This window comes from Peromyscus maniculatus, chromosome X, assembly GCF_049852395.1.
Source record: "Peromyscus maniculatus bairdii isolate BWxNUB_F1_BW_parent chromosome X, HU_Pman_BW_mat_3.1, whole genome shotgun sequence".
NCBI classification, from domain to species: domain Eukaryota; kingdom Metazoa; phylum Chordata; class Mammalia; order Rodentia; family Cricetidae; genus Peromyscus; species Peromyscus maniculatus.
In genome coordinates, this window is record NC_134875.1 from 89,368,699 (window position 1) to 89,384,893 (window position 16,195).

At 37.7% G+C, this 16,195-nt stretch overlaps 1 protein-coding gene across 1 annotated transcript in view; it reads left to right on the plus strand.

The window, feature by feature from the left end:
- Positions 1 to 16,195, plus strand: part of Vsig4 (V-set and immunoglobulin domain containing 4) — a 42,779-nt gene that overhangs the window by 14,633 nt on the left and 11,951 nt on the right. Inside the window, exons 5-6 of the mRNA XM_076562656.1 lie at positions 13,598 to 13,660; positions 14,758 to 14,907. Of these exons, the coding sequence (XP_076418771.1) occupies positions 13,598 to 13,660; positions 14,758 to 14,907 (213 nt within the window). The remainder of the gene's footprint in view (positions 1 to 13,597; positions 13,661 to 14,757; positions 14,908 to 16,195) is intronic.

The window sequence follows — 16,195 nt, forward strand, 5'->3', positions numbered from 1 at the left end:
ATACTGAGGATTGAACCAGTGGTCTCAAACATGCTAGATAAATGCTCTAATAAGAAATAAAATAAAAAGCACAGCAGAAATCATCATGAACAGATAAGATCAGGCAGAAGATGAATTTCAAGGGTGAGTGACAAGGTAAAGAAAATAATACATAAGGGAATACATACAGAAAACATTAACGAACACAACTAAAATGTTTGAGAAGTCATGGATACATTCAGGAGACTAAACCTAATAGTCCATATGTAGAAGAAGGAGCAGAGATCAAGTCAAAATGATTAGACAATATATTCAATGAAATTATAGCCAAGAATTTTCCAAACCAAGAGAAAGAATTATACATCCAAATAAAGTACTAACTAAAACTTTTACTGGGAAAATGGCAACTCAGAAGCAGAAGCATGAATGTCCTCATAACACCAGATCTCTTATCAGCAACAATAAAGTCCAGGAAAACAAAGAATGACATATTTTAAGCTTTGAAAATAATCATTGTCAACTGAGATTGGTATCATCAGCAAATGTATATCTTAGAATTGATTGAGAATATGAGCCACAGAAACCCGAAATGGGTGACAGGGCAGTCCCTATATGAACAGGCTGAGAAGGCAAGATGCCCTAGAGCACATTGTATAATGTTCAGGCTGTGAAAAAATGAAGCCTGAATTGTGTTGGATATCTCAAGATGCTGATGATGCTAGAGTCATGAAACATCTACCAAGAAGAACTGCAGATAGGGAGTGGTAGCAGCCCAAGAAAGAAATGCCTGTTGCAGGCAGCAAAGCAGCAGTACAGAGTCATATAGCCCCTGTGTCACCAGAAAGGAGGCTACATGATTTGATGTCTGCCCTGCTAGATTTTAGACTCTCTTCATTCCATTATTTACTTACTAACCCCCCATTTCTGCCTTTTGGAATGGTAATGTGTATTCTGTGCCATTTTTATGTTGGAAATATGTGATCTGCTTTTTGATGTTACAGGAGGCTATAGATAAGACATTTATTTGGATCTCAGAAGAGACATTGGAATTTTAAATAGTTTTGAGACTGTCACAGATTGTGAGGACTTTTAAAGTTTGACTAAGTGCATTTTGTATTATGATGTGATCATAAACCTCTCAGGGTCACAGAGTGGAATGTATTGGCTTGAATGTCAACGTCTCCTGTAGGTTCACTGAGTTTTTGGTCCCCAGTTGGTGGTACTATTTAGCATGGCATGGCCCTCATCAAGAAAGTACATCACTGGGGTTGCCATTTGAGCGTTTATAGCCTCACCCCAGTTCCAGATTCTTTTCTCTGCATTGTGTTTGATGTTGCAGAATGTGATTGAGCTCTCAGCTTCCCACTTCTGCTGCCAAGCCCATGCTTGCTGCCGTGCCTCCCTGCCATGACAGACACTTATTCATCTGGAACCATAAATTCCTTGTTCTTCAAGCTGCCTTTGGTTGTGGTGTTTTCTCACAGCAGCAGAAAAGGAACTAGTACAATAAGGCATATGTGTTTAGAGACTAATCTATTTCTTACAGTTTTCCAAGTTCTTTATAATTTTTATACTGTTTTCTAATAATCCTAATTTCATTGAAGTCTAACAAAGCCCTTTTCATCTTTAATTTCACTAATTTGAGGCTTCTTTCTCTTTCTTTTGATTATTTTAGCTATGGAGTTTTTTCATCTTATCTATTTAAATAACAAACTATTTGGTTAATATCATGTATTATTCTTTCAATGTGTGTTTTATTTATTTCAATCCCTAATCTTTATTATGACTTGTTATGTACTGGGTTTGGGATTGACCTCTTTTCTCCCTAGATCCTTGAAGTGTGTATTAGATATTTTTCTATGATGAAACACCATGACCCACATAACTTACAGAAGGAAGGGTATACTGAGATTACAGATTTAAAGAGCTACAGTCCTTGATGGTGGATTAAAGCAGGTAGCAGGCATCAGGCAGTTGAATGCACATAAGTCCAACCACTAACAAGAAGCCAAGAGAACAAACTGGAGGTAGCACATGGCTTTTGAAACCTCAAAGTGCACACCCACTAACATACTTCCTCCACCCTCATAATACTCCTCAAACAGCAACCCACTAGGGACCAAGTATTCTAAATCTCAACACTCATGGGGGACACCTCACTCAATCTACCACATTCTACTCCCTAGCTTTAATGCCCACATCATAAAGCAAAATTCATTTAGTTCAACTTCCAGATTCCCCATAGTCTTTCACAGTCAGAATAATATTTAAAAAACAAAGTCTCTTCAGATTAAATTGATCCTTATGATTACATTGAGCCCATCAGGAGCATTACAATCAAGGCAATTTCTTAGTTGTAACACACTGTAAAAAAAGTAATTATATCTAACATACAATAGCACATAATATTCATTCCCATTCTAAAAGTAACAAATGGGGCATAGTAAGGAAATACTAGACCGATGGAAGATGGAAATCCAGAAGGACAAATTCCAACATCCAATACCTCCATAGCTCCATGTCTGATGTCAGAGGGCTTGTATGGCTCTAACCCTCTGATTTTGCTGCCCACAACACCATTCCCTGTCAGGCTGTTTGCACTCTCTTTCTACAGTGGCCGTTCAGGGCCAATTGACCTCTCAGAACATTCATGGGTGAACTTTCTTGCCATACTTTGTCTGACCTAGAGGTTATTTGAAACCACGGGGGAAGAATTCAGGACCCACTAAATTTTGCATCCTTCATTCCTCCAAAGTCAATTCCATGTGGACAGCAGCACTGCCAAGTATGATTATCAACATAACCTGATTAGCTCTATAGATACAGAGAAGGCATTTTATAAAGTTCAACACAGCTTCTTAATAAAGGTTCAGAAGAAAGGAGGAATCTAAGGGACATACCTCAATACAATTAAATGCTACCTATGAAAAGTCTGAAGCCAACACTATACTAAGTTGAAAAACTTAGAGCATTCTAAAATATGAAATGAGATAAAGGTGTGTATCACCTTCAGTTTTATTAAATACAGTGTTCATAATAAAGTTTCAGGATACATAATGCCCATATAAAATCAATATTTTCACATATACAACAATGAACTTGCTGAACACAAAATGAGAAAAAATATCCCATTCACACTTCTGGGCATATACCAAGACTTTATATCCTACCATGGACATATTTGCACATCCATGTTTACTGCTGTTCTGTTCACAACAGGAAATAAACCCAGCCTAAATAGCCACCAACAGATGAATGGACAAGGAAAACACATTATATATGACAAAGGAATTTTTTTAATCATAAAGAAAAACATGAAATGTCAAGAAAATGTATGGAACTGGAAAATATGTTAACTTGAGTAACCTAGGTTCAATAACATAAATGTTAAATGTTTTTTCTTATATGTCAATTCGAGATCCTAATATTTATGCATGTGTATTTTTGTAAGAATGAGTAAGGGATAAGCCATGAAACTAAAAAAGGCTAATGAGAAGGAAAACGCAATATTGTGTGTGTGTGTGTGTGTGTGTGTGTGTGTGTGTGTTTGGTATAACGTACATGTGTGTGCACATGCTTGCCTGTGTCTGCTCATGTGGAGACCAGAGCTCTTCTTTAGATGCTTCTTCTATTGTTCTCTACCTTATTTTTTATAATTTATTTATTTGTATTTTATGGATATAGATGTTTTGCTCACATGTATGTGTGTATGAGGGTGTCAGACCCTCTGGAACAGGAGTTACAGACAGTTGTCAGCTGCCATGTGGGTGCTGGGAATTGAACCCAGGTCCTCTGGAAGAGCAGCCAGTGCTCTTAACTGCTGAGCCATCTCTCCAGCCCACCCCCTTATTTTTTTGAGACAGAGTCTCTCACTCTCCTAGAGCTCACTACCTTGGCTAGACTAGCTGGCCCACTAGAACAGAGAATTCACTTGTCTCTGTCCCTGAACACTGTGGCTACTGATTCTCGTGGATATGTCTGATTTTTATGTGGGTAATGGGATGTGAACTCTGGTTTTGCTTATACACAAAATATGTTAACCACTAACCCATCTGCCTAACCATCCCTCCAAAACAAACAAACAAACAGAACTAGTTTTAAGGAAGGAGGTGAGGAGGGAAGTACAACACATGTGACATGAAACGGTCACCACTGGGACAGGCTACAAGTGGCAAGAAGGCAGGATGCAGTGGTGGAGAGAAAAATCAATCCAAACAAAGTATGATGAATATGTTATTCTGAGTGCTGATTATCATGAAATGAAAGTAAATAAAAGAAGGGCAATGAATATCACTCAAATGTGTCATTGAAGTTAGGAGGAAACTAAAGTCCAGCAACACTTAATGGTTTCACTAGCTCCACTATATTAACTTTTCTGTGACTGATATAAAAATGTACCTCAAATTTTCTATATTAAAATGAGATAAAGATGTTACCTCATACTCATGTTTATTAAAAGTCTGACATAATTATTAGTGTAGTAAATTCAGGTGCCAGTAGTGTTACGTCCTTCTAGAAGCTTTGTAAAAGAATCCACTCCCTGATACTTCCCACTCTGTAGAAGCTACTACATTCCTTAGCTCATGACTTCTTTCACCTAGTTCATCTATAAATTGGAAATGTAATACATTCAGATCTCCCTCTGACTCTTACCTTCTCTCATATCTCCTACCTTCACCATTAAATGCTGTTGTATACCTAGAGTAGCGGACTTTATTCACCTCAGTAAGCTTGAATATTTTTATATCTAATCTTACAGTATACAGTATGTCTCTCTCTTCACTCTTTGAATATTTCTTTTCCAGTAGAAAAGAAATATTTTTTAGTTGGATGTAATACCATGGGAATGTAATGTTTTTTTCTCGGTGTGTTTTAGAGGTTGTAACCAGAAAATCATTGCCTCTACTCATGTCTTGAAGTGTTGTTGTATTTTTTTAATGTTGGCTTCTAAAAGATTTGGAGTTCCCAATCTTACATTGGTGTCTTTCATCCACTTCAGTAGATTTTTCCACAGGGTAGTTAACAAACTCAGGTTTCCAGCTTAGTGATACCCACTTTTCCCAGCACTGTTTATTGAAAAGGCTATGGTTTCTCTCATGGGATTTTGTCCATTTAAAAGTAATTAGTTGGTTTCAGACATATTAGTTTATTTCTGGGATGTCTACTCTGTTTTACTGACCTATGTGTCTTTGTATAGCCATATTGATCTGGTTTTGGTAATTAGACTTCTGTGATATGTCCCCAAATCAGATATTGTAATGACTTGAGCATTCAATGAGAACTATGTATCCTAATAATTTAGTCATTTGAAAATTACATTTGTCTAATTATTCTTGAGTTGTGAGTATAATTTATTTATTTGAAATACTAGAGCATTTTAAATGATTATCATTATTATTAATATTATTATTTATATCCTGACTGCATTTTCCCCTCCCTTGTCTTCTTCCAGTCCCTCCCCCACTTCCCCACCTTGCCCCCCTCAATCCATTCCTCCCCTGTTTCTATTCAGAAAAGGGCATCCCTTCAAGGATATTAAAAAAGCATGGCATATCAAGTTGCAGTAAGACTAGGCACTTCCCCTTGTATTAAGTCTGGGCAAGGAAATCCACTATGAGAAATAGGTCACAAAGCCAGCAAAAGAGTTGAAGACAGCCCCAACCCCACTGTTAGGAGTCCCACAAGAGGACAAAGCTACACAACTATCACATATATGCAGAAGGTCTAGGCCAGTCCCATGCAGGCAACCTGGTTGTATGTTCAGTCCCTGTAAGCCCCTATGAGCACCAGGTGAGTTGATCCTGTGGCTTTTCTTGTGGTGTCCTTGACCCCTCTTACTCCTACAGCCCTCTTCCACAGAACTGCCTGAGCTCTGCCTGATGTTTGTCTGTGGGTTTATGCATCTGTTTCCATCAGTTGCTGGGTGAAGCCTCTCTGATGACCATTGGGCTAGGCACCAATCTATGAGTATAGCAATATAGCATTAGGAATTATTTCATTGACTTTATTTTCCAGTCATGTTTGGTTTTATCCTAGATATCTGGGCTATTCCCCTCAGAGTCCTGGCACTCTAGGCAGTGTCAGGGGTGGACTCCCTCTTATGGCATGGGTCTCAGACTGGACCAATCATTGGTCTCACAATTTCTGCACCACATTTAACCCAGAACATCTTGTAGGCAGGACAAACTGTAGGTTGAAGGTTGTGTGGGTGGTTAGTCTTACGAAATACATTATTCACAAGTATTTCCCTCCATTCTTCATGTTGTCTTTAACGGTTTTGGAGATGTAGTTATAGGCTAGTGCTTTGCCTTCATGTATGCCCATGTGCCATATGCATGTATGGTGCCTGTAGACGTCAGAGGGATCAGATGCTCTAGAATTGAAGTTATAGATGTTAATAGGTCATCATGTGGGTGCAGAAAACCAAACCCAGGTCCTCTGCAAGAGTAGCCATTGCTCTTAACTGTTAAGCCATCTCTCCAAACCAACAAGTTGTCTCTTTACTTTAATGACAGTAATCTTGAAGACCCCAATTTTTTTAGTTTTGTTGAAGTCTAGTCTATTTATTTTTTATTAAGTTTTTTTTATTTATTTTACATCCCAACTACAAATTCCCTTCCCTCCTCTCCTCTTGTTCCTTCACACAAGCTCTTTTCTACCCACCTCCCATCCATTCCTCAGAAAGGATAAGGCCTCCCATGGGAGTCAGCAAAGCATGGCATATCCAGTTGGGGCAGCACCAAGCTCCTCCCCCCTGGATCAAGGCTGAGCGAGGCAGCACACCATAAGGAATAGGTTCCAAAAAACCCAGCTCAGGTGCCAGGGACAGATTCTGGTCCCACAGCTAGGGGCCCCACAAACAAACCAAGCTACACAACTGTCACCCACATGCAGAGGACCTAGGTCAGTCCCACCCAGCTCCCTAGTCCTTGAGCTCCCACGGGCTTGGGTCAGCTGTCTCTGTGGGTTTCCCCATCATGATCCTTACCCCCCTTGCTCATATAATCCCATCTCCCCCTCTTCCACTGGACTCCTGCAGCTAGACATAGTGCTTGTATGTGGATCTCTGCATCTGCTTCCATGAGTAACTGGATGAAGCTTCTATGATGACAATTAGGGTAGTCACCAATCTGATTACATGAAAAGGCCAATTCAGGTACCCTACCCACTATTACTAAGAGTCTTAGCTTGGGTCATCCTTCTGGATTCTTGAGAGTTTCCCTGGCACCAGGTTTCTCCCTAACCCCACGATGGCCCCCTCTATCAAGATATCTTCTCCATGACTCCCCCTCTTTGTCCCTCCCCCAACTCAACAATCCCAATTCCTCATGCTCCCATGCCCAATCCCTGCCCTTTATCCCCCTCACCCACAGTTTACCCAGGAGATCTCTTCTATTTTCCCTTCCCAGAGTGATCTATGCATCCCTCTTAGGGTACTCCTTGTTACCTAGCTTCTCTGGGACTGTGGATTATAGCCTGGTTATTCTTTGCCTTACATCTAATATCCACTTATGAGTGAGTACATACAGTGTTTGTCTCTCTGGGTCTGAGTCAACTCACTCAGGATGATTTTTCCTAGCTCCATCCATTTGCCTGCAAATTTCATGATGTCATTGCTTTTTTTTAACCACTGTGTAATACCTCATGTGTAAATGTACCACATTATCTTTATCCACTTTTTGACTGAGGGACATCTAGGTTATTTCCAGGTTCTGGCTATTATGAATAATGCTGCTATGAGCATAGTTGAGCAAGTATCCTTGTGGTATGATTGAACATCCTTCTGCTATATGCCCAGGATTGGTATAGCTGGGTCTTGAGGTAGATGGATTCTCAATTTTCTGTGTAACCGCCATATTGATTTCCAAAGTGACTGTATGAGATTGCAATCCCACCAGCAGTGGGGGAGTGTTCCTCTTATTCCACATCCTCTTCAACATAAGCTGCCATTAGTGTCTTTGATCTTAGCCATTCTGACAGATGTTAAGAGGGTATCTCAGAATTATTTTGATTTGCATTTCCCTCATGATTAAGGATGTTGAGCAATTCCTTAAGTGTATCTCAGCTATTTGAAATTCTTCTGTTGAGAAGTCTGTTTAAATCTGCACCCTATTTTTAATTAGATTATTTGGTATTTTGATATATATCTTCCTGAGTTCTTTATATATTTTGGAAATCAGCCTTCTGTCAGATGTGAAGTTGGTGAAGTCATTTTCCCATTCTGTAGGCTGCCATTTTGTCTTATTGACAGTGTCCTTTGCCTTACAGAAGCTTTTCAGTTTCAGGAAGTCCCATTAATTAGTTGTTGAACTCAGTGTCTGTGCTACCAGTATTATATTTAGGAAGTAGTTTTCTGTGCTACTGCCCATTTTCTCTTCTATCAGGCTCAGTGTAACTGGATTTATGTTGAGGTCTCTGATCCACTTGGACTTGATTCTTTGAGAAAATCCACAAGATAGATAAGACCTTATCCAAACTGACCAAAAGGCAGAGAAAGAATATCCAAATCAACAAAATCAGAAACTAAAAGGGGGACATAACAGACACCAAAGAAATCCAGGGAATCATTAGGTCATCCTTCAAAACCCTGTACTCCACAAAATTAAAAAATCTAAAAGAAATGGACAGTTTTCTCGATAGGTACCACATACCAGGATTAATCCAAGACCAGATAAACATTTTTAATAAACCTATAAACCCTAAGGTAATAGAAGCAGTTGTTAAGGAACTTTGCCAAACTCTTTTTATTAGGCTACAGTTACCCTGATACCCAAATTATGTGAGATACAACAAAGACAGAGAAATACAGACCAACCTCTCTCATGAACACTGATGCAAAAATACTCAATAAAATACTGTCAAACTGAATCCAAGAACACATCAACAATAGCATTCACTATGATTAAGTAGGCTTCATCCCAGAGATTCAGGGATGGTTCAACATACGAAAATCTTTCAGTGTATAAACAAAAAGAAAAAAAAACATATAATCATCTGATTAGATGCAGAAAGGCCTTTGAAAAAATCCAACACCCCTTCATGTTAAAGGTCTTTGAGAGATCAGGACTACAAGGAATATACTTAAACATAAAGCAATATGCAGCAAGCAAACAGCCACCATCAAATTAAATGGAGAGAAAGTCAAAGCGATTCCACTAAAATCAGGAACAAGACAAGGCTGTCCACTCTCCCCTTATCTATTCAATATAGTACTCCAAGTTCTAGCTAGGGCAATAAGATGACAAAAGGAGACCAAAGGAATACAAATTGGAAAAGGAGTCAAACTTTCACTATTTGCAGATGATATGATAGTATACATAAGTGACCCCTAAATTTCTACCAGGGAACTCCCACAGCTGATAAACACCTTCAGTAACGTGGGGAGATATAGGATGAACTCAAAAAAAAAACAGGATGTAGCATGAATTTTAAAATTTCTTATTAATAAAAACAAACCCAGCGCCCAGTATTGGGGTGAACACTGGAAGATTAGAGAGACAGAGGAAGCCACAGCTAACCTCACCTGGCGAACTTCTCAGCTGATCTTGTTTCCTCAGACTGGATGTCTCTGAGTCCTCATTCAGAATGATTCTCAGCTGAACTGCTTCTCGAAAGCCTGAATGCTTAACCAGCCAAATGCTTCTAGTTTCTGGTCCTCATGTGTTATATACCTTTTGGCTTTCTACCATCACTCCCTGGGATTAAAGGCGTAAGTCACCGTGCTTGGCTATATCCTTGAACAGATGGATTTCTGCCTCTGGAATGCTAGGATTAAAGGTGTGAGTGCCACCATTTTCTAGCCTTTGTATCCAATGGCTGTTCTGTCAATGACCCCACATAAATTTATTAGGGTGAACAATATTTTGGGGAACACAAATACTACCACAACACTGGCCATCCTATATACAAATGATAAATGGGCTGAGAAAGAAATCAGAGAAACAACACCCTTTACACTAGCCTATTTTTTATCTGAATACTTGTATTTTTTGGCATGTTCTGCTAGACCTATCATTCTTTGACTTGCCTAAGGTCTGGTAGAACTGAATAGTGAAGCCACTTTGGCTTGACTTTTCCTCCTTAGAGCTGTTTAACCAGCAGTCCAATAATTTTTTACTTGTTTACATTCCATAATTTGAAGTTTCCTGGTTCATCTTTAGAAGTTAACATTTCCTTTTTAAAATGTATTTATTTATTATTTTATGGATATGAGTGCTTCAAAAGGTTATTGTGCATGACACCAGAGCAAAGGCATGACTGCAGGAACAGTTAGAGCTCACATCTTGATCTGAAAACAGGAGGCTGAGCAAGAGAAACCTGGGAAGGGCACAAATCTTTTGAAACGTCAAAGCTGATCCCTAGTGACACATTTCCTCCAATAAGGCCACATCTCCTAATCCTTCCCAAACTGTGGCACCAACTAGGGACCATAGTTTCAAATATATGAACCTATAGGGGCCATTTTCATTCAAACCAGCATAATATGTATGTATAAAGTACTTGCCTGGTGCCTGTGGAGATCAGAAGAGCACATTGATTCCCTGGAACTTGGGCTCTATATAGTAATGAGTGGCTATGTCAGGGCTGGGAACCATAGCCAGGTCCTCTGCAAGAGCAAAAAGAACTCTTAACCACTATGCCAACACTCCAGGCCCTACTTCTAATTTTATTTAATTCAGCTGGAGAAGATGCATATTATTACGGATGTTTTTATAATTTACTGAGAATAGTTTATGTAAAATTTATCATCTGTTTCAAATAATGTTCCATGTGTACTTGATAATAATATCTACTCTGCTATTATTACATGAATATGTTATATATGTCACTGTTGGTTAACATTGTTGTTCAATCCTTGAAGCTCCTTAATTACCTCTGTTGTAGTTACTATATACATCATTTAAAGTGGGGTATTTAAATGAAAATTATTATTGTCAAATAGTACATTTCTCTCCCCAATTCCAATAATTTTTTCTTCATGAATTTTTGGGGCTTTATTATTATCATTATAAGTGTATAAATGAGTTTTATCCTTCACAAAAGTAATTTTATGATTACAAGTTGTTCTTCCTTGTCCCGAGTAAAATATTTTTTCTCAAATATAATTGCCATATATCAGTATAGTCATTCTACCTATATCTTGGCTAATGGCTGCATGGTACATCTTTTGACATTCTTTTCCTTTAAAACCTTTTTTCCTTTGAGTAAGCAAGCATATCATATAGTTAGATGTGATACTCTCTGACTCTCTGCCTTTCTATCTGAACATTTCTACTTATATTTAATCTAATTATTGATAAAAGATTTACATCCAATTTTCTATTTATAGTCTTTATCCTTTATACTTCTTTCTATATTCATCCATTGCTTCTACCTTTGATGCTCAATTGATAATTTCTAGTGCATTGTATACTTCAATTATTGTTTAGTTTGTTGTGTTGGGTAGTTTTATGTCAATTTCATAGAAGCTAGAGTCATTTTGGATGAGAAAACCTCATCTGAGAAAATGTCCCCACTAGACTGGCCTTTGAGCAAGCCTGTGGTATATTTTCTTGGCCAATGATTGATGAGAGAGGGCCCAATTCACCACAGGCAGTGCTGGGTTGGTGATCCTGGGTGCTATAAGAAAGCAGGCTGAGTGAGCCATGGGGAGAAATCCAATAAGCAACATTCCTCCATGGCTCCTGCTTCTGAAGTTCCTGCCTCTAGGTTCCTACCATGAGTCCCTGCCATAACTTCTCTAAGTGACAGAGCATGACCTGAGGTTTGTAAGCTGAAATAAATTCTTTTTTACTCATGTTGCTTTCAGTCATGGTGTTTTATCACAACCATAGAATCTTAACTAAGGCATTTACTAAGTGTTTTCATTATTTCTGTCTGTAGGATACCATCAATTCCTAATTTATTGGATTTATTCCAGTTTAATTTCATAGTATACAAAATGCTGTTGGTGTACAGCTCAATTTCTTATCATTTAATTCCACCATTACTGCAAATTATATCTTAGTATATTATAATGATATGAGCATTGATTTAGAATTATTGTTTTGCAGGGATAAAGAGATGGCTCAGCTGTTAAAGGCTAGGCTCACAACCAAAAATACTATTGTTTTGTAAATTTTTTTGTTTTTAAGTCAGGTTGGAAAAGTATGTTTACACTCGATATTCACCTATACAGTAACCTCTATGGGTGCTTTTTTATTTCTTAATATTAGTTTTGGATATGCTCCACTGTCCCTTTATTTTAGTTTGAAGAGTGCCTTTTGACATTTCTTATGGGTCCTATCTACTAGAGAACCTCAGAGTCATTATTCACTTGGGAAATGTCTTAGTTTCTCCTTACCTATCATTTGGGGGTTGTTTATGTTTTAGATGGGAGTTCTCTATGCTGCCCAAACTAAACTTATACTTGTAGTTGGAACTACAAGCACATGCTCATTCTTGTTATTTGTTTTTTTTTATTTATTTAATTATTTGTTTGCTCAGGACTTTTGTTGGTGACTTTTGAAAACTAATTGTTAGCATGAGATAGCCAGTGTATTTACTATATGATTAGCTTAGAAGTCAGCTAATAACCGGGTAGAGATCTTCCTAACTGTCAGGGGAAATGAATCATGTATTATTGACCAGAGAACTATGTTGCTTGTTTAGCAATGACATCAATATGCATCCAGTTTACAATTATGGAACAATATTTATTTTAGGTTAATATGAAACCTCAAGGGCTTACCATAAGCATGAACTTATGCCTTTCTTATATTTTTTTCTGAATATACACAAGACTTTAAGAAAGGATATGGCATCCTTGACTCTGAGGAGTTGTCAAACTTTTCACACTTCCTGGAGATATCTAATTTGTGAGCATTTCCTTTTAAAATTATTGGTTACTCTCTTCTTTCCCCAAATTGTGTGACAAATTTCCTCCTAGCTGTGGAGAGAGACTTTTAGTACAGATGCTAAATAAAACAAGTATTTGAAGTCACATTTTTCAAGAAATCATTAGATAGGTCAAATAAAGGTAATATTTCTTGAAAGGAATGAGATGATTTCTCTTGCACCTGGAATAAGGTATTAATTTTTATTAACTCTAAGTTGAAATGCCAAAGAGCTTCATGTTATTACTAAAACTGGGCTGTTTTTCTTCCATAAACACTGTAAGTTCCTATGAACCAATTTCTGAAATTCTGGGAGAAATTATAATATCAAAATATTTCAGCTATGCCTTTATTTCTGTGAGGGGGTAAATTTTTAGTAGACATTACTTGACCATTTTCATTGAAGTCAACGACTAACACCTTCTTTGTTATACTTCTGAAATCTTTCTCAGGAACAAATCATTATATTTCAGTTAAAAGTTAGTGATTATTAATACACATTTCCTCAACCAGGTTTTGAGACCCCCTAAACTCTAGATACAGATTCATTGAAAGTCTTTGAACCTTGAATTATGAACTGTACCTTAGAATGGTGTGTGAGGAATAATGAACATGCAATAGAAGTTGCCAGCATCATGAGGGAAGGCTTAAGAGTTCCGACCTATGTCCTAATTTTACTAGTATCTTCAATTGTTTATCTAAGGGTATCAGATTCCTAAACCAGGTTCCTTTTATCCTTGCAGACTCCTCTAATCCACGTATAATCAATACTGAAGCACCTACAACCATGCAGTCCGCTTTGGAAGGTAAGTTTTACTAGTGCTTTGTTACAGAATTCTTAAAAAATGTTTGCAAACCAAGGATATGCAATTCCATTAACTTTGGGCAAAGAGACCACTGTATTTCTCAGAGATTTCATGGCAGTATATGAATGAATACAAAAGAAACGTGCCAAAGGGTAGTGGAGAATGTGAATCATGAGTATACAATTTTCTTTGTGAAAAGAAGCAAGAAGAATGCATTATGTTACATATTTCCTAACCTGATTTACTATGTGACTTTGAGACTACTTCTTCTTTGTATATCTTGTTTCCACTGGCAACCCCATATAAAAAAATAAACAAACAGATATTTCACGTCATAGTACAATATAGACCAATGATATAGCTTGTTGCAGGATATTTGGTTGTGTTGTGAATCCCCTAGACTGTGTTAATAAAATCAACCTTGGATCAGGGAGCAAAGCCAGTTACTAGTTGACAACAATTAGGCATAGAGAGTACAGAGGTCCCAAGAAGACAGAGAGAGAGATGCAGAGGAAGGAGTAGGGAGAGACTTAGAGATTCATGGTCTTTTTTAGTTAGGGACAAATGGGGAGATGTTCTCTTACTGGGTCTCCAAGCAAAAGGAAGGTCAGCTGGTTGCTTCTCAGCCCTCTGAGCTAACAGGTTTTCTCAAAATGTTTGAGAAGTCATGGATACATTCAAGAGACAAAACCTAATAGTCCATATGTAGAGGAAGGAGCAGAGATCAAGTCAAAATGCTTGACTCCCAAATCTGACTCCCAAATCTTTATTGGTAGACAGAATAATAGACACTTAGTTAAAAACTGTATTTGGTAGCAGTAACAGAGCCAATGCAGGCAGGATCAGAAATCCGGCCAAGGCACTCATGCTCTGAACACAGGAGTGCTGACTATGTGGCAGCACAATTGCAGAAAGTAGTTACATTATCAGTGGATTCAGGTGTAGCCACTGAGCCAACAGAAAAACAACAATGACTAGACACCCTGGAAGCCCAGAAGAGATCTCCAGCAAAAACATCAATCCTTTTCTGTCGTCCCTGATGCTCACCTCTCTTCAGTGAAAGAGAGATCTCTGACCTGGATTCTCTGTTCTCACAGCAACAACTACAGTGAAATCAAACTTTGACTGGACCACTAAGGGGAATGGAAAACTTAAAGAGTCTGTTGCTGGCCCAGTGAATGGAAAACATGATGGGACCACTGCTGGCCCAGAGAATGAAAACCATGAGAAGGCCATTGCTGACCCAGGTAGGAGTAACATTAGGAATTCTATCATTCTTGTTTGACTCTGAACTTTGTGACTCCTTGTAAGTTCTCTATGCAGAATTCAACTCCACACTTAAGGAAGAGTCCAGAAGCTAAACTGGGTAGGTAAGATAGAAAGGGGAAGATAAAGATACAAAAATAAAAAAGTCAGATTGTGATTAAAGAAAGTGGTAAATGTGTTCTTAGTTTGTTTTCTATTGCTATAGCAACATACTTCTCAAACACTGAAAAAAAAAAGTAGGATTAAGACCATGAACTCAGCCTTCTATCCTAAGGAGACAGGAAACAGAATAGCTGAAGATCCAAGCAGTCCTCCACTACTTGAATTCTTGACAAAAGCTTTTGTAGCAGTTCACACCTAATTTTTATTCCCCAAATGTCTCACAGATCCCTGAATCAGGATCTCAGGGATTAAAATCTCAAAGAAAAAAATACTCTGTATTATTTCATCACAAGCTTCTAGTCAGCTAATATGCACTAATATGCCAAAATTGATTCTTAAAATAATGAGCTTTATTTACATTAATTTTTAGCTGCTACTCTTAAACAAAAAGATTCTTATTTTTACTTGTGCTTCTATAGACCATCAATCAAAACTCTGCAGATTATTTCATGGTCGTGCAAGCAGTTTTTAATTCCAGATAAACCACAGAACATGTATACTCCAGGTACCCATGAAGTATCTGTTTTGATTATTCAGTGTGAAATAGTTCGATAACTATTACTCATTGTGTCACACTCTGGCGTTGTATCATTGAAGGCATATGATACTGAGGATTGAACCAGTGGTCTCAAACATGCTAGATAAATGCTCTAATAAGAAATAAAATAAAAAGCACAGCAGAAATCATCATGAACAAATAAGATCAGGCAGAAGAATGAATTTCAAGGGTGAGTGACAAGGTAAAGAAAATAATACATAAGGAAATACATACAGAAAACATTAACGAACACAACTAAAATGTTTGAGAAGTCATGGATACATTCAGGAGACTAAACCTAATAGTCCATATGTAGAAAAAGGAGCAGAGATCAAGTCAAAATGATTAGACAATATATTCAATGAAATTATAGCCAAGAATTTTCCAAACCAAGAGAAAGAATTATACATCCAAATAAAGTACTAACTAAAACTTTACTGGGAAAATGCCAACTCAGAAGCAGAAGCATGAATGTCCTCATAGCACCAGATCTCTTATCAGCAACAATAAAGTCCAGGAAAACAAAGAATGACATATTTTAAGCTTTGAAAATAATCATTGTCAACTGA